This window comes from Gossypium hirsutum, chromosome D13, assembly GCF_007990345.1.
Source record: "Gossypium hirsutum isolate 1008001.06 chromosome D13, Gossypium_hirsutum_v2.1, whole genome shotgun sequence".
Taxonomy (NCBI): domain Eukaryota; kingdom Viridiplantae; phylum Streptophyta; class Magnoliopsida; order Malvales; family Malvaceae; genus Gossypium; species Gossypium hirsutum.
The window spans coordinates 57,986,745-58,007,012 of NC_053449.1; the positions used below are offsets into that span (position 1 = coordinate 57,986,745).

The window sequence follows — 20,268 nt, forward strand, 5'->3', positions numbered from 1 at the left end:
TTTACCATTAAAGTTTTTTAGAATGGTTTTGTATGTATTAATTTGGTAACCCTTTATTAGAAGGCAATGTTGTTTCACGAACATTTTAGCTTCTCGGAATTCATGACAAACTTAATTTTAAGGCAGTGTTCAAATTTGGCCTTTTTCCCAACAAAAATAGTTTAGGACAGCCCTCATCTTCAACCGATGTTTTGAACCTTGACATTTCCTCCGAATACAAGATTTAATGCAAAATTAATAAGCCAACAAAAAGATAATATATTAGGTTCAATGCAAGCAAATTAGGTACGAAACATCATCAGATCAAATTCAACATAATCCATTTTAAAAAACCAAGCTAGAACTTAAAGGTCACTGATTAAAAAAAAAACACATTTTCCCTCCAAAATTCAGAGACCAAGCAATTAGTAAAAAGCAATCCACCTCCCACTACTGCTGTCGGACTTCAGCTTTCTTCTTCTGCCAAAGCCTGTCAAGTGCACTGTCAGCATCACCCTGCAAACATGAACAAATCAATCAGCACTTGACTTATGACACAACTCAACATCCTCACAGACCTAAAGTTTGTCTTTAAACAATCACCTAGAAACACCAAAAATTCCCGAATTCTGATCTTACATGATTACAAGGATATAATATTTCAAATATATGGAAGAATTTCCAAGTTCCGCGTATACCACAGAAATATGATCCAACACTAAAACAGCACGAAAATAATAATTAAGACCTACAACGCCCAATATAACCAATTTGGTAATAGAGATCCAACACGGACCTGGGCACGGACAAAGCCACAAAGAGCAAAAGTGGAGAAAGTTCCAGTGTATCTGCCAAGCTCATCCAAATGCCCAACATTAATCTGGACAGAAGCATGATCCTTCGAGGTGATCAGCCTATTAGTGGCCGAACTGCAACAACAAAAAAACATACACACCACATGTAAGCTTCCAACATAAACAACGTGGTGAAAGGGAAAGAAACTAACATTATGAAACATAGGCTAAGTAAAATTAAATACCATTTTCTGGGGATATAAAGATCCATGTTTTGACCCTCTTCGTTCTGCATCTTGGCGAATTGCTTAACCCAACACAAACACGAAGCTCAAATCACCTAATACAATACCAGATTCATTAATTTAAAAAAAAGCTAACCCGAATTCAACTTCAATACTCTGTAGATCACATTCTAATTCGAATACCATGAATAATAAAACAATATTTTGGAGAAAACCCAAATCCAAATTTAACTATTGCTATTTAGGAAAACATTAACAGTTACGTTAATATAAGAAATAAGAGTGAATGAATGCTTATTAGAACATCCAAATAACATAAAATTTAGATAAATTTAAAACTACGAAACATGAATATGAAATCCAGATAGAGAGAGTGGCGTACAAGATGAGAAAGAGAGGCTGCTGCTGCTGCTGCCGCAAATGAGATTTATGGCTCTCGTTTGCTGAATTTATATGCGAAGAAGAAGAAGAAGAAAACCCTAATTTCCTTCCAGATTGACCAGGGCAAAAATGCCCACCTGTGACGTCGTTTACTCCCAATCTGAGCCCGTTTTGTTCTTGAAATATGGCTCAGTCCATTGAGCCCAGTTGAAGCCCACAGTTTAAAAGGATAAAAGTCAAAACCCCAAATCATGTTCATTTTTATAATTAAAATCTAAATTTCAAATATTTATTAGATTTCAAAAAAAGAAAGAACAAAAAACCTTGGTTTCGATATTGACTAATTACAGTGGACCATCTTCCTACCTCTGGTCGAACTCTCATAAATTGAAACCTGGTTATTTTGTTGACTGTTGAGGTTAATAAGGACAGCTACTTGTTATTTAATATTAGATTTTCGGATTGCATTTTACCTTTCTATTCAAAAATAAATAAATTAGTCTCTATAAATTAAATCACAAAGCAAATTAATTTTTTTTATTAAAATTTTCATTAATTTTTACTATTAAAATTTTACATAACTAACAGAATAATCAGATTGTGACACGTGGCGTGCAACATATACCTCATTCTAATATAGAGAGACTAGTTTTTAATAGTAGAAATGAGTGAAATTTTTAACAAAAAATATCAATTTACTTCTAATTTACCATTTTTTTAGTAGACGGGGAAAATGCAATCCAACGCTTAGTATAAGGCTCTCCATGGTACTTTTACCATATTTTGTGGTAAGTATATTTTATTTCTGGTAAAATTACCTCGAAGGTGACTAAACTATTAGTAAATTTATACTTTAGTCATTCAACCTTATAAAATTACAAAATGATCATTGAACTATTTAAAATATAGATTTCATAGTATAGTGATTTAATTAAAAAAATTTAAATAGTTTAGATTATTTTATAACTTTTTGAGGTTAAGTAATTAAAGTGTAGACTTTCAAATAATTTAATAATTATTTCATAACTTTTTAAAATTATCAAAGTATAAATTTACTAGTAATTCAATAATTTTACGTATAATTTACTCTTTTTTTTACGTATTCAAAAGGCACTACTCTACCATCTACACCGGGACGTATAGTTTTTGTGTGGTCTGTTTGATAAAAATATAAGTGATCTTATTCTTATGTTCATGCGCACACATATAAATACAAGGATGAATAACAAGGAAGCTAACTTTATATGTCAAGGGGGTAGGGTAGTAAACTAGCTAAAATAAATAGCTCCCTAAAGCCTTTTAACAGTGAGGTAACTTGTCGGGTAAAAAAAAGAGGGGTAAATTTCGATGACATCAATAGATTCTTCTTAATTCCTTGGACACGTTGAGGACAGCTGATGCTGTCCTTTTTTTCTTACTTCAGTTTTGTAACCGCAACTGGTTTCAGAGTCAGAACACAACTCTGGTGTTGTGAGCTTTGCTTTTGCCGCAATTCCGACATTTCTTGTCCTCATTTGGGTCCCACCATATCTAAGTTCTAACCCTTTTCTTTTTAAGGGTAAACTGTATTTTAGTTATTCATGTTTAAAATATTACGTTTTAGTTATTTACGTTAATATTTTAGTTACTGAACTATTAATTTTCATTAACGGTGTAACAGTAAGTTGATGTGGCATGTTTTTTTAACTTTCCTTTTTTTTATTCTCTTCTTCTCCGTCTATTTTTCTCCCTTCTCCATCTCTTTTAATGTAAAAGAAAAAAAATTAAATTACTCAAAACGAAAAATACATAGGAATCAATTGTATAATTTAACTTAAAATTTTCGTTTAAAATGATGATTTAACGTGTTACGCCAGCTTACCGTTATGCCGTTAATGGCAATTAACACTTAATGACTAAAATGTTACAACACGATAATATAAGCGACTAAAATATAACATGAGGAAAACAAAAATGACTATTTTGACAGTTTACCCGTATCTTTTAATTATTAAACTCATATTGACTTTTTCTTTTTCACTAGAAAACTATTCACCAGGAGGAGCAATCAAGAAATCACCGTCACAAACGGTCTAACAACATAATCGTAACTTCTTCAAGTTTACGGGAAAAGCTCTGAAGGAAATCTTGTAAACTCTTTTGATATTATTTATTTATTTATTTATAATTACCATTAATGAGAAAAATTCATTAAAATATAAAAGTAAACAAAAAAATCTCAAAGTTTTTTCCTAAAAATATGATGTTTAATATCTATATGGAGTAGAGAAAGTGAAGAATTGTGAAGTGAGGAGTAAAATAAAATTAATTTAGAATAGCACTTGGTGAAAGAGGAAGGGTTGATGTGGTTATGATTTTCAAACCAGAAAGAAAGAGATGCTTTTACTATGAAACAGCGTCCAAAAATGAATATGGAATCCGACAGAAGCCGTGCAAGCAAAGCATCCTATTCTCCACTTAGGTTACGTACAATTTATATATTTCTGAAATGGGAAAAATGGAGGAAGGTGGAAGAGTAATCAAACATCATTCCATTCCATAATTATGATTATTGAGATATTAAATATTGTATTAATTTATAAGTCTTAAATATAAACACGATGCTAAAATATTACATAAATTATTAAATCTAAATATTGATGGTAACATGGAAATGCTTTTGTGGGTGGTGGCTTTGCGGGATCAGCATGAGAATTAGATTTCAGGAAAATGCACAATTTTTTAGGTTAGACTATAAGACAGGTCTGTTCTTGACAATTTTAGGGCATTAGTTAAAATAATAAAATGAGATTTTAGGTTTCTTAAAAATTAGAGAAAAATTTGTTTAGGTCTCTTACAAGTTGATATATAAAAGAATTTTTTGGATCCTTAAAAGCTAATTTTTTTGGGCCCTTAAAAGTTGGTAATTTTTTTTTTTGACTTTTAAAAGTTCAAAAAAATATCTTTTAGGCCCCTTAAAACTTGAAAAACAATATTTTAGATCCCTTTCAACCTTGGGCCTTGGGCGGCCGCACCTCTAGACGACCCCCAAGGGCCGGGCTTGTTATAAGGCATTTTAGATGGATTTCTCGTGTTGCTTAGTAAAGGTTTCAAAAAAGCCACAATTCAGACTGATAATGTATAGAGGTGGTTAGAGCCTTATAAGACAATATAATGACCGATTTAGGAATCACAGTGTTTAGAATGGCCTAGCGAATTTCAAAAACTGAAGGACAGTGATGGATACGATAAGTCCCTAGAAAAGGTAATTTTGTTGTTGACTGTTTAATTAAAATTGAGTTTAGTATGGAGAACAAGTCTATAGATTTTTGATGGAGTCAATGAAATTTTAAGATATTACAACAAGACAAAGCTAAGGACAATTTGATGTAATTTTAGTTTTCTTATAAAAAAATATTGATGTTAACTCTGCAATAATATATGTTTGTATGGCTTAGATATTTAAAAGTCAACTCGTCATTTCATTTAAATTAATATGGCGGCTGGTAGTTTTCTGTTCCTACACCATCCCATTCAAATATTAATTTGAAATCACCAATTTATGCTTTATATTGCTTTTAAATCTATATTTTATTTTAGATTTTGATTTTTTTTTCTTTATAAAATATTAAAAACTTTTTTTTCTTTATAAACGTAGATATTGTTTTTGTTGGAAAAATATGATTGCAAAATAAATCAAGCATAAATAAAAGAAAGAATCGATGCACCGTGGAAGAACCACTACCTTAAAAACAAAATCGTTTTGGTTGGTGTAATCGTGTAGTGGACGTTACTCTCAAGGTTAACACATAACTTCAATATCCGTACACCCTTATAAGGAAAATGGAACGCAATTGGTATTACTCTTCTTCGAGGAATCGGGGAATAATATAAAAATAAAGTTTTAAATCTAGTTGGAAAAACTTAGCCAAAAAAATCACATTAGGTTCAATTCCCATGAAAGGTCGGTGGAGTCATAAATAGTCCTAAACAGAATTTCCTCCAATGTAATTGTAGTAAGATGCCAAAGTTTTAGGGAAAAGACTCTCATTTTTGTTACTTGTAAAAATGAGGAGAAATTCCTCCTATTTATAGGATTCTCAAAGGGGCAAAGTGGTACAAAAAATTCAAGAACCATATCGCAACGGCCATATTGAGATGATCAGATTCCAGCGGTCATTTTATAATGGTAAGATCTTTTACCTTACCAACCAAAATCATGTTTAATTTCATATTTATTTTAAAAAAAATTGTTATTTAAAGTATTATTTTATGAAATTAATTTACTCACATCCATTTAAACTTGAGGCACATTAATTCACAAGTTTTAACATAAATTTTCTATAAATATACCTTTACATAAATTGTTTTTTTTCTTTATTTACAACTTGAGTATGGCATAAAACTAGTATTTATTTTAAAGTAGTAGTTATATATAATATTTTTCTTAGTCAGAAATCAAATTTTTATTAAAATATGGAAAGAATATCTTCCAAAATTGTATAAAGCATGTTTATTGAGATTGTTGACGCAAAGATAAATCATTAGTCAAGAATAGAGAATTCTTCCAGAACCATCCTTACATCCAAATTAAGCATATTCTTTCAACCAACATAAATTAATGTTTGTTAGAATGATTTTTTAAAGGGAAAAGAACAAAATAAATTGCAAGGAACAGCATTATTATTGTTTTTATTTTTTTTATTCTTTTGAAAAATCGACTGGACTTTTTATAATAACTTAAAACATATCAAAACAAAAGGAAAGGTTCCCAGCAGCACTGGGCTTGAATCCAAAAAATAAAACCAACAAAATCGAAAGCAAAAAGTCGGAACCAAAACCAAACAGGAGTGGCCCATGAAAAAACAAATTTTAAAAAAAGAAGTCAAAATCAATAGCTGGACACCACATCACCATCTCAGCTTTTGATGATAACAGATTTCAAAAAATCTTTTTATCTTCTGCTATCGATTTACCATGAAGCTCTTCCTTATTCATATCAGTCTGGTTGTCTCGGCCGCCATTTCTCCTGTTCGCGACGAACATAGTCTGGAACACCACCCAACAGGTAATGTCCTTCTCCCTTTTCCAATGCTTCATGCGCAAGAATATGGGCATATCCATTCTCTGTTCTAGGGATAAAATGAAAACCAATCTCCTAAAAATGAACCTTTTTGTTGTGAATATCTCTGATGAGTGCCCCAATAACCCATTTGTCGGGATCTGTAGTTTAGCATTTCTTTATTACTATTCTTGAGTCCCCCATTATTTCCAGAGTGCTAATACCCATTGAAATTCCTAACTGAATGGCTTGTAACCCTGCATGTGCTTCCACCGCAAACGGAGATGGTATTTCGGTATGAATAACTGTCTTTGACACCAAGATCTCGCCCCCCACATCCCGAACTACTAGTCCTGAAGCAGATCTGGAAGAATGCTTGTCAAAGGCTGCGTCAAAATAAATTGTCACCCTCGTTCTCCTTTCAGTCTGTTTGTGGCCTTTGTCCATTTTTAGGGCGAGTTTCTTATCCTCTAATACGTTCAACTCAGAAATATAGCTGTAGATTTGTTTCAAAATATCCCTACCTGTCTTACTTTTTCTTTCATAGATTAATTGATTTCTATGTGTCCAGATTGACCATAGTCCATAGCAAAAAAGACGACACTGTTCACTAGTCCCCCGACTAAAAACCCAGGTGAACCACTCCCACATACTTTGAATGACGTTATTAAAAACCTAGGAAATATTTAAGTTCTTCCATACTTCAATTGTTGTAGGGCTATGCTGGAAAATGTGATTACTGTCTTTCTCAGAGTTACGACATCGGGGACAACAAATTTCCACAGCCACTTTTTTATGCTTGAGATTAGTTAAAGTAGGGATATAATTCCAAGAGATTCTCCATACTGTAATTTTGACTTTTTAAGGAATATGTAAATTCCATAGTTTCCTGTAAAAATCTTTAATCTCAGTCTGTATAAGATTATTACTAGGACCCGAATTAGCCTCATGTAATAGTTTATAGGCACTTCTGATTGAGAAATCGCTTGAAGGTTCTCCTCTCCACACTTGGAAGTTGCCGTGTACTATCTCTGCCAAAGGGATCTATAGAATATTCTTTGCAGTATCCGCATTAAAGCTATTAATAATTATATATGTTTTCCAAGATCTATTAGTGGCATCAATCAAATCCAATACTAACTTGATCTTTACATTGTTGGCATTATTCTGTAATCTTTCTGCATCAACTCCCCATATCCATAAATCACCCCAAACAGAAATTCAATCCCCCATGCCAACTAGAGGTGCTCATGGGCCGGGTGGCCCGGCCCGATCCGACGGCCCGCTCGAAATACGGGAAGGTTTGGGTAAAAATATATGTCCGAAATACGGGCTTGGGCAAAAAAATGAGGCCCGTTTAAAAAACGGGTCGGGCCTTGAGCACCACTTTTTTGGCCCGGGCTTGGCCCGGCCCGATATAATAATTATATTTATTTTTTAAATTTTTTTAATTTTAAAATATTTTTTTTTATTTTTTAATTTTAAAATATTTTTAAAATACTTTTTTAAATTTTTTTAATTTTAAAAATAAATTTTTGGTATTTATTAAAAAAATGGGTCGGGCCCGGGCTTATGATTTTTTCTTGGGCCGGGCCTGGGCAAAATTTCAGACCTATATTTCGGGTCGGGCCGGGCCGAGCCCGAGCCTAGGACTCGGGCTGAAATTTTTTATGGGCCCGGCCCGACCCGACCTATGAGCACCTCTAATGCCAACCCTCTAACATAGACCTTTCTCCAAGAGTCCCTTTGCTGCCCAGACACTCTTCCAGGTAAGCGAAGGTAAATTCATTAACTGAGCACTAATAAAATTCAAATTCGGATAGTATTTTGCTTTCAAAACTCGGGCTAGCAAAAAATTTGGAAAATTAACAAGACGTCATCCTTGTTTAGCTAACAACACAATATTAAATTTATCAAGGTTTCAGAAACCTAAACCACCATTTTCTTTTAAGGAACATAAATCCTTCCAAGCACACCAGTGAATACCTTTTTTACCTTGACTTTTTTGCCACCAGAATTTAGCAATAATACTCTCCAATTCAGCGCATAAAGACTTAGAGAGTAAAAAAAAACCATAGTGAAGGCTAGAATGGGTTGAAGAATAGCCTTTATGAACACATCTTTTCCTTTTTGAGAGAGATACCTTACACTCCAATTATCTATCCGCTGCTTAAATTTATCCTTTAAAATTTGAAAAGACAATTTCTTCCTTTTGCCCACTATATTGGGAAGACCAAGATAGTGTTCTGGGTCATTTGAGCTACGCACACCAATGACGCTGAAAATTATTGTTCTGTCCCCCTCTTACGTATTAGTATTAAAAAATACGGTAGACTTATCATAGTTAACACACTGATTGGAGTAATTCTCATATTCGTGCAAAATCTGTTTCAATAAATGAGCTCTTTTTTCTATAGCCTCCCCAAATAAAATACAGTCGTCTGCAAATAATAAATATGAGACCTGCAGACCGTTTCTACTTGCCTTAACCCCTCTAAGTATGTTTCCCTTCATTGCAAGCCGCATAAGACTAGAAAAGCCTTCACTACAAATTAAAAATATGAATGGGCTCAAATGATCACCCTGTCTAAGTCTTCTAGTAGGGTGAAAATTTTCTCCAATATAGTCATTAAAGACTACTGAATACGAAACTGTAGATACGCATTTCATTAAAGAATCAACCTAGCCTGCATCAAAACCCATTTGCTTCATCATCTCTTTCACGAAATTCCATTCAACCCTATCATACACTTTACTCATGTCTAATTTCACCGCCATAAACCTTTTTTTCCCCCACATCCTTATGTTTTAAGGTATGTAAAATTTCATAAGCCAGCAAAATATTATCCGAAATCAACCTTCCCGGTACAAAAGCACTCTGTGCTAGATCAATGCATTTATCTAACACTTCCCGAAGATGATTTGCAATGGCCTTAGCCATGAATTTATAAAGCACGTTACATAAGCTAATGGGTCGAAAATAAGTAATATTTGAAGGGTTTGAAATTTTTGGTATTAACACAATATTAGTTTTATTGATCGAACTAATATCCATACCTTCATTCAATAGTTGTAGGCAAAAGGATGTAACATCTTCCCTAATAATTGGCCAACATTGTAACACCTCTAACCCGTCTCCGTCGCCGAATCAGGGTTACGAGGCATTACGAAACCAAGCTCACATAAACATAACTTTAATATCTAATTCCAAATGCAAGTCCAATTCATGAACATATATAATCAAATTCAAGCATGGAAACTAAACTCTTTTCACATTGCTATTTACACAATAGGATTCAAAACTAACCAAAACATTATCAAGCCTATACATGCCATAAGATCGAGTTCAAATATTTAACAAAATACCAAAAGAAGTCGATAGTGTGATGGACTGTGCTGATGATCCCCGAGCTCGTAACGCGTCTCCAAATCTATAAAAACGAATGAACGAAAGCAAACGAAGTAAGCTTTTATAGCTTAGTAAGTCTCCAGCATAGCTAAATGTATAATTATAAACACATAATTATTATAACCTTTTTAATCTATTCTACTGAAATTTCAACTAACACAACCAACTAACATTCATACATTATTCTACTCAGACCATTTCATTTATAGTCAGATATGTATACCTGTCGGATGAATTCAGTTTAATATATATATATTATACAAAACAACATTACAATTGAATGTATACCACCGAGCATATATATACATATATTATATACATATCAAACCGATTGTATATGTACACTCATGGTAAGTTCTAAATCAATTCAAATCTAACACAAATATATATACATCAATCACATCTTATATTTGTTTGTATATAAATATACTCATTATGAATTTATACCTGAATACTTAGGTAACACATACATTCGAAATACACACATATATATATAAATATATCTCAAATGCATACATGATTAATTATCAAACACATAGGCTCAACATATATATGTTTAACTACCACATATCACCATATGCATTTATAAATTCAGCAATCACATATATCTAATGTACATATGTATTCATCGATTTCATATAATCACAAATCATAGATATATCCATTGCATATTCTAACACAATTTAAACAGATTCACCGGCATTTTGCCTGCTAGGCTTAAAGCCTGATTCAGTACACCGGCACTTAGCCTGCTAGACATATAGTCTGAAATGTATCACCGGCATTAAGCCTGCTAGACTTAAAGTCTGAATTACTTCACCGGCATTAAGCCTGCTAGACGTAACGTCTGTATTACATTCAATCACTTTATAATAATTCAAACTAACAATTTCATATCTTCACTACCATTCAAAAACTTTTACGTGAATATACATACAAAATCGAAACTTTCACATACATATATAATTCCATACCAAATTTCGATTCAAGAATTTATACATGTGCATTTATACATATTCGAATCTACCATATGAATGTATAATTTCATACTCAATTTCAAAACAAAAACTTGTACATATATAAATGCACAATCAATCCTCGCATACTTATATAATGACATAACTAAATTCAATACACAACACATACATGTATATTTGCATGCTTATTCGACTTTATATATATATATACATACTTATATAATCATCCAAACCATATATATATATACCTATATCTTATACATACCTTTGATTAATCCAATAATTTATACAAGATCATACTTGTATATTCGAACATGTTATATACAATATCTATAGTCCAAAGTTTATTCAACTATTATACTTTAAATTATAGCTCAATCATAAGATAAAATTAGTATGCATGTATAAATATTAACTTAATAACTTTTAGTTGCTAATAGACTTACCTCGGATATCAGCAAACACGATCGACTATTCGATTACCTTCGACTTCCCCCGATCCAAATTCGTTTTCTTCGTTCCTTGATCTAAACATAGTCAAATTTAACCTTTTTATTCATCAAAACATTCATTTGAGTCCAACAATACATAAATGGGAAAATTACCATTTTGTCCCTAACATTTTGCGCTTTTTGCAATTTAGTCCTTTTTGCACAAAACACCAAATACACAAAATTTGCCCATAACACACAAGGGCCGAATATTCATGGTTCTCATACAAGTCCACACATTGCATTTATTTCACATTTTAGTCCCTCAAAAATTTATTTTCACAATTTAGCCCTAAATACTCAAATTCATCAAAAATCCCAAGACAAAACATGTTAATCTAAGACATATCTTCCATTATTCATCATCAAACATCACAAAACACAAATATTCATCAATGGCATAACTCAAAATATTCATTAAAATTAGAAATTCAAGCATGGGTCGGGTAGTATTCAAAGCAACGATCTCAAAAACGTAAAAATTATCAAAAACCGAAACCAAAGCATACCTTAATTTTGCTATGAAAGTGCCGAAACTTAAGAAACCATGGATGGTTTCTTCCTTTCCAATATTCGGCTAACAAAGATGAACATATTCATCTTTTTATGACTTATTTTAGTTATAATATTATAATTTACTTAATGACTAAATTAACCTTAATTAAATAAATTATAAATTACATAACTTAAGGGCAATGTTGGCATATACCACCCACTAACTAAATCTTGGTCTAATTACATCTTTAGACCTCCCACTTAAAAAGACAACTACAAATAGGTGCTTTTAAATTTTAACCTTTAACTTTTATTTTACGCGATTAAACCCTTTTATTAAATCGGACACTTAAACGACGAAATTAAAACACGAAAATTTTACACAATCAAATGCACACGAAATAAACACACAAAATAATATTAATAATATTTTTCTAATTCAGATTTGTGGTCCCGAAACCACTATTCTGATTAGGGTCAAAACCGGGTTGTTACAACTCTCCCCCCTTAGGGATTTTCGTCCCCGAAAATCTTACCGGTGAATAGGTTTGGATAACGCTCCTTCATTGTATCCTCTGACTCCCAAGTTGCTTCTTCAACTCCGTGTTTATGCCACAATACTTTAACTAACGGAATTTTCTTATTTCGTAATTCCTTGATCTCACGAGCCAGAATGCTAATCGGTTCTTCTTCATATGACATATCAGGGTTAATTTCAATCTCCGTCGGACAAATCACATGTGAAGGATCAGATCGGTATCTACGGAGCATCGAAACATGAAATACATTGTGAATCTTTTCTAACTCAGGTGGTAACATCAATCTATAAGCAACCGGTCCGACACGTTCTATAATCTCATACGGTCCAATGAATCTTGGACTCAATTTGCCTTTACGACCGAATCTGAGTACTTTCTTCCACGGTGAGACTTTCAAAAACACTTTATCGCCGATCTGAAATTCTATATCTTTTCTTCTCAAATCCGCATAAGATTTCTGACGATCTGATGCTGATTTCAGGCTGTCCCGAATCACTTTCACTTTCTGTTCGGTCTCTTTAATCAAATCAACCCCGTGTATCCTATTTTCACTGAGCTCGGTCCAATACAGTGGTGTACGACATTTACGACCGTACAAAGCCTCATAAGGTGCCATTTTAATACTAGATTGAAAGCTGTTATTATAAGCAAATTCAATCAAAGGTAAATATCGTTCCCACGTACCTTCAAACTCGAGAATGCAACATCTCAACATGTCCTCAAGTATCTGTATAATTCGCTCCGATTGACCATCTGTTTGCGGATGGAAAGCTGTGCTAAAATGTAGTTTCGTACCTAAAGCATCTTGTAATTTCTTCCAAAACCGCGATGTAAACCTCGGGTCTCTGTCCGAAATAATAGAAATAGGCACTCCGTGCAATTTTACAATCTGAGAAATGTACAATTCAGCAAGTTTATCAAGCGAATAATCAATACGAACCGGAATAAAGTGAGCCGATTTTGTCAATCTATCCACAACAACCCAAATTGCATCTTTCTTGCTGGGTGTTAACGGTAAACCGGATACAAAATCCATCGTAACTCTGTCCCATTTCCATTCAGGTATCATGATCGGCTGCAGCAATCCAGAAGGTACTTGATGCTCGGCTTTTACTTGCTGACATATTAAACATTTCGAAACAAAGTCAGAAATGTCTCGTTTCATTCCATGCCACCAATAGTGTTGTTTCAGATCATTATACATTTTCGTGCTACCCGGATGAACAGAAAATCGACTATTATGGGCTTCATTCAAAATCATCTGAATTAACTCTGGATTTTTCGGAACACATAATCGGTTTCTGAATCTCAAACAATCCTCAGTATCAACTAGAAACTCTGAATCAACATTTAAGTCACACTGAGTTCGTTTTGCAATTAAATCATCATCGGCTTTTTGAGCTTCACAAATCTGTTGAACAAATAACGGTTTTGCTTTCAACTCAGCTACTATCGCACCATCATCAGACATAACCATATGTGCATTCATTGCACGCAAAGCAAACAGTGATTTTCGACTTAGGGCATCAGCAACAACATTAGCCTTTCCCGGATGATAGTCAATCACGAGCTCGTAATCTTTCAACAATTCTAACCATCGACGCTGTCTCAAATTCAGATCTTTCTGAGTCATCAAATATTTCAAGCTTTTATGATCGGAATAAACATGACATCTTTCGCCAAACAGATAGTGACGCCATATTTTTAACGCAAATACAATAGCGGCCAATTCCAGATCATGCGTCGGATAGTTCTTTTCATGCGGCTTTAACTGTCTCGAGGCATAGGCTACAACTTTGCCTTCCTGCATCAATACACAGCCCAAACCATTTAAAGATGCATCACTATAGATAACAAACTCTTTACCCGATTCGGGTTGAACTAGGACTGGAGCTTTGGTTAAAAGAGCTTTCAACTGATCGAAACTTTTCTGGCACTTTTCTGACCACTCAAACTTAACGTCTTTTTGTAGTAGCCTTGTCATCGGGGTCGCAATCATAGAGAACCCTTTCACAAAACGTCTATAATAGCCAGCGAGCCTCAGAAAGCTTCGAACTTCCGAAACATTCCTCGGAGGTTTCCAATCAAGTATAGCTGAAATTTTACTCGGATCAACCCAAATACCCGATGCTGATACAACATGGCCCAGAAAACTGACTTCACGTAACCAGAACTCACATTTACTAAACTTTGCATACAACTGCTTATCTCGCAAAGTTTGTAACACAAGTCTCAGATGTTCAGCATGCTCATTTTCGTCTCGAGAGTAGATCAAAATGTCATCAATAAATACTACCACAAACCGATCCAGATACTTCCTAAAGATCCGATTCATCAAATCCATGAAAATAGCAGGTGCATTAGTAAGTCCGAAAGGCATAACAAGAAACTCATAATGTCCGTACCTCGTTCGGAAAGCAGTCTTTGGCACATCAGAGTCTTTAACTCGCAACTGATAGTAGCCTGATCTCAGATCTATCTTTGAAAACACAGTAGCCCCTTTCAACTGATCGAACAAATCATCAATCCGTGGTAACGGATACTTATTCTTTATAGTCACTTTATTGAGTTGCCGGTAATCAATGCACATTCTCATCGTTCCGTCTTTCTTTCTCACAAATAGAACTGGTGCACCCCAAGGAGAGAAACTCGGTCGTGCAAAACCTTTATCAGTCAGCTCTTGCAACTGTACTTTCAATTCTTTTAATTCGGTCGGTGCCATACGGTACGGAGCTATCGATATGGGAGTCGTCCCTGGTACTAACTCAATACCAAACTCTACCTCTCGAATAGATGGCAAACCCGGTAATTCTTCAGGAAACACGTTTGAATACTCACACACTACTGGTACAGTTTCAATCTTCTTTTCGGTCACTTTACTATCAAGAACAAATGCAAGGTAAGCTTCACAACCCCTTCTCACATACTTCTGAGCCGACATCGAGGATATTATTGCTGATAAACCATTCAGATCATTAGATTCGATCCGAATAATCTCATCGTTCTGACACCGTAGATCAATAGTTTTCCGTTTGCAGTTTACAATAGCATCATGCAGAGTTAACCAATCCATACCCAGAATTATATCGAACTCGTCGAATGGTAACAACATCAAATCAGCTGGAAAACATAAATCTCGAATCATCAACGGACAATTCTTGCACACTTTGTCAACCAAAACACACCGGCCCAGGGGGTTCGATACTTTAATTACAAACTCAGTAGACTCAACAGGCAAAGTCTTACTGAATACTAAAGTCTCACACACATAAGAATGAGTCGAACCAGGATCAATCAATGCAATAACATTAGTATCATAAAGAGTGAAAGTACCAGTAATAACATCTAGAGAAGAAGCCTCCTCTCGAGCACGGATGGCATAAGCTCTGGCAGGTGCACGGGCCTCAGATCGAATTGCTGTGTCCCTGGTTCCTTTCTGACTACCACTTACATTACTCAATTGTCTCAGCGGTCTACCTCGGACTGGCACATTACTCGGTCTGGTATCCTGCACAGTGTTTTGCTCAGCTACCATCGGACACTCTCGAATGAAATGATCTTTTGAACCACACTTGAAGCAAGACCGATCATGGAATCTGCAATCCCCAGGATGCCATTTCCCACAATGCTTGCACTCTGATCTATTTTGTCGAACACTACCAACGCTAGCAACTGAAGTAGCTCGTGAACTCACAAGGGGTCGATCTCGATCATACTTAGGAAACCCTGCAGTAGCTTTAGATTGGCTATGATCCGCTCTGAATTTCCTTGAGGTCGACTGAAATGATTTACTGAATGATCTTTTACGAGAATCTCGAGCTTCATAGTCAGCTTTCCTCTTCTCTTTCCCGAGCTCCTCAGCTTTACAAGCTCGTTCAACAAGTACTACGAACTCTTTTATATCAAGTATACCAACTAACAGTTTAATATCTTCATTCAGCCCATCTTCAAATCTTCTACACATGATAGCTTCAGTTGAGACACACTCTCGAGCATATCTACTAAGTCTCACAAATTTCCGTTCATATTCTGTCACTGTCATACGACCCTGTTTCAGTTCAAGAAATTCCTTACGTTTCTGATCAATAAATCTCTGGCGGATGTATTTCTTACGAAACTCAGTCTGAAAGAATTCCCAGGTCACTCGCTCTTTCGGAACCACCGATACTAGTGTATTCCACCAGTGATATGCAGTGTCCCGTAGCAAGGATATGGCACATTTCAAGCACTCATCAGGGGTGCAAGACAACTCATCAAACACTCGAATAGTATTATCAAGCCAGAATTCAGCTCGCTCAGCATCATCATCATCAGTAGCTCTGAACTCTTCGACCCCGTGTTTTCAAATTTTGTCAACCGGAGGCTTAAGTAATCTCATCGAATCACTTACTTGGGGTATAACAGGAATCGAAGATGGATTAGTCGGGGGTGGAGGTTGTTGTGTAACCGGATTAGTTCGGACATAATGAGTAAACCAGTCATTCATCATTTGGTAGAAGGCTTGTTTAGCCTCTCCCTCCTGGTTACTCGAGGTCGGTCGAGAATCTACCGGCTCTGTCCCTTGTGCGGGAGCAGGCGCTATACTCTCAACATCATCGGCTACGGCTCGATCGGGATCCATTACTATACGAAAACACATTTTTAGTCATCAGCAGTCATCACACTATCTCGATATAAAAATTATGGCATGTATAGCTAGACTCATACATGCTACGTTAGTCTAAGAATCGACTAAACCGTAGCTCTGATACCAATAAAATGTAACACCCCTAACCCGTCTCCGTCGCCAAATCAGGGTTACGAGGCATTACGAAACCAAGCTCACATAAACATAACTTTAATATCTAATTCCAAATGCAAGTCCAATTCATGAACATATATAATCAAATTCAAGCATGGAAACTAAACTCTTTTCACATTGCTATTTACACAATAGGATTCAAAACTAACCAAAACATTATCAAGCCTATACATGCCATAAGATCGAGTTCAAATATTTAACAAAATACCAAAAGAAGTCGATAGTGTGATGGACTGTGCTGATGATCCCCGAGCTCGTAACGCGTCTCCAAATCTATAAAAACGAATGAACGAAAGCAAACGAAGTAAGCTTTTATAGCTTAGTAAGTCTCCAGCATAACTAAATGTATAATTATAAACACATAATTATTATAACCTTTTTAATCTATTCTACTGAAATTTCAACTAACACAACCAACTAACATTCATACATTATTCTACTCAGACCATTTCATTTATAGTCAGATATGTATACCTGTCGGATGAATTCAGTTTAATATATATATATTATACAAAACAACATTACAATTGAATGTATACCACCGAGCATATATATACATATATTATATACATATCAAACCGATTGTATATGTACACTCATGGTAAGTTCTAAATCAATTCAAATCTAACACAAATATATATACATCAATCACATCTTATATTTGTTTGTATATAAATATACTCATTATGAATTTATACCTGAATACTTAGGTAACACATACATTCGAAATACACACATATATATATAAATATATCTCAAATGCATACATGATTAATTATCAAACACATAGGCTCAACATATATATGTTTAACTACCACATATCACCATATGCATTTATAAATTCAGCAATCACATATATCTAATGTACATATGTATTCATCGATTTCATATAATCACAAATCATAGATATATCCATTGCATATTCTAACACAATTTAAACAGATTCACCGGCATTTTGCCTGCTAGGCTTAAAGCCTGATTCAGTACACCGACACTTAGCCTGCTAGACATATAGTCTGAAATGTATCACCGGCATTAAGCCTGCTAGACTTAAAGTCTGAATTACTTCACCGGCATTAAGCCTGCTAGACGTAACGTCTGTATTACATTCAATCACTTTATAATAATTCAAACTAACAATTTCATATCTTCACTACCATTCAAAAACTTTTACGTGAATATACATACAAAATCGAAACTTTCACATACATATATAATTCCATACCAAATTTCGATTCAAGAATTTATACATGTGCATTTATACATATTCGAATCTACCATATGAATGTATAATTTCATACTCAATTTCAAAACAAAAACTTGTACATATATAAATGCACAATCAATCCTCGCATACTTATATAATGACATAACTAAATTCAATACACAACACATACATGTATATTTGCATGCTTATTCGACTTTATATATATATATACATACTTATATAATCATCCAAACCATATATATATATACCTATATCTTATACATACCTTTGATTAATCCAATAATTTATACAAGATCATACTTGTATATTCGAACATGTTATATACAATATCTATAGTCCAAAGTTTATTCAACTATTATACTTTAAATTATAGCTCAATCATAAGATAAAATTAGTATGCATGTATAAATATTAACTTAATAACTTTTAGTTGCTAATAGACTTACCTCGGATATTAGCAAACACGATCGACTATTCGATTACCTTCGACTTCCCCCGATCCAAATTCGTTTTCTTCGTTCCTTGATCTAAACATAGTCAAATTTAACCTTTTTATTCATCAAAACATTCATTTGAGTCCAACAATACATAAATGGGAAAATTACCATTTTGTCCCTAACATTTTGCGCTTTTTGCAATTTAGTCCTTTTTGCACAAAACACCAAATACACAAAATTTGCCCATAACACACAAGGGCCGAATATTCATGGTTCTCATACAAGTCCACACATTGCATTTATTTCACATTTTAGTCCCTCAAAAATTTATTTTCACAATTTAGCCCTAAATACTCAAATTCATCAAAAATCCCAAGACAAAACATGTTAATCTAAGACATATCTTCCATTATTCATCATCAAACATCACAAAACACAAATATTCATCAATGGCATAACTCAAAATATTCATTAAAATTAGAAATTCAAGCATGGGTCGGGTAGTATTCAAAGCAACGATCTCAAAAACGTAAAAATTATCAAAAACCGAAACCAAAGCATACCTTAATTTTGCTATGAAAGTGCCGAAACTTAAGAAACCATGGATGGTTTCTTCCTTTCCAATATTCGGCTAACAAAGATGAACATATTCATCTTTTTATGACTTATTTTAGTTATAATATTATAATTTACTTAATGACTAAATTAACCTTAATTAAATAAATTATAAATTACATAACTTAAGGGCAATGTTGGCATATACCACCCACTAACTAAATCTTGGTCTAATTACATCTTTAGACCTCCCACTTAAAAAGACAACTACAAATAGGTGCTTTTAAATTTTAACCTTTAACTTTTATTTTACGCGATTAAACCCTTTTATTAAATCGGACACTTAAACGACGAAATTAAAACACGAAAATTTTACACAATCAAATGCACACGAAATAAACACACAAAATAATATTAATAATATTTTTCTAATTCAGATTTGTGGTCCCGAAACCACTATTCTGATTAGGGTCAAAACCGGGTTGTTACAAACATTTCTGATAGAATAAGGTCGAAAACCATCCTCTCCTGGCACTTTTGTAAGACCCAATTCGAATAATGCCACTCGGATCTCCTCCTTAGTATATCTCGCTGTTTGTCGAGAATTGTCCTCATCAAACACATAACGATCAATTCTTGACAAAATATGTTCATGATTCCCCTCTCCCCAGCTGAAAACAGATTCTGAAAATAAGATCTAGCAATTACTTCCATTTCCCGAACCTCTTCCATTTCCCTACCATCATCAAATTACATTTTGCGAATAAAATTCCTTCTTCGTCGTTGTGTCGCTTGTTTATGGAAAAACGCAGTATTTCTATCCTCAAATTTCAACCAATTCACTCGCACCCTCAGTTATCAATAGCGTTCATCCTTCTCAATCTCAAAATTAAGTT

The 20,268-nt window shown here is 34.1% G+C and overlaps 1 protein-coding gene and 1 long non-coding RNA gene across 2 annotated transcripts; one reads left to right on the plus strand and one right to left on the minus strand.

The window, feature by feature from the left end:
- Positions 1-238: 238 nt before the first annotated feature.
- Positions 239-1,590, minus strand: LOC107888315 (40S ribosomal protein S21). The gene is made up of 4 exons (XM_016812385.2): positions 1,401-1,590; positions 1,019-1,113; positions 776-908; positions 239-495 (listed from the first exon to the last, which is right to left on the minus strand). The coding sequence occupies exons 2-4, from the start codon at positions 1,066-1,068 to the stop codon at positions 430-432; spliced, it is 249 nt and encodes an 82-aa protein (XP_016667874.1). The 5' UTR covers positions 1,069-1,113; positions 1,401-1,590; the 3' UTR covers positions 239-429.
- A 4,623-nt stretch (positions 1,591-6,213) lies between these two features.
- On the plus strand, positions 6,214-7,551 carry LOC107888316 (uncharacterized). The gene is made up of 3 exons (XR_001681339.2): positions 6,214-6,446; positions 7,012-7,074; positions 7,157-7,551. It is a non-coding gene; the product is annotated as an uncharacterized lncRNA (long non-coding RNA).
- Positions 7,552-20,268: the final 12,717 nt, after the last annotated feature.

Bases quoted from the DNA above. Each gene is read 5' to 3' on its own strand.
- LOC107888315 (XM_016812385.2), bottom strand. From the start codon at position 1,068: ATGCAGAACGAAGAGGGTCAAAACATGGATCTTTATATCCCCAGAAAA. The intron at 909-1,018 runs GTATTTAATTTT...TTGTTGTTGCAG, and splicing joins CTTTATATCCCCAGAAAATG to TTCGGCCACTAATAGGCTGA. The intron at 496-775 runs GTCCGTGTTGGA...TCATGTTTGCAG, and splicing joins GTGGCTTTGTCCGTGCCCAG to GGTGATGCTGACAGTGCACT.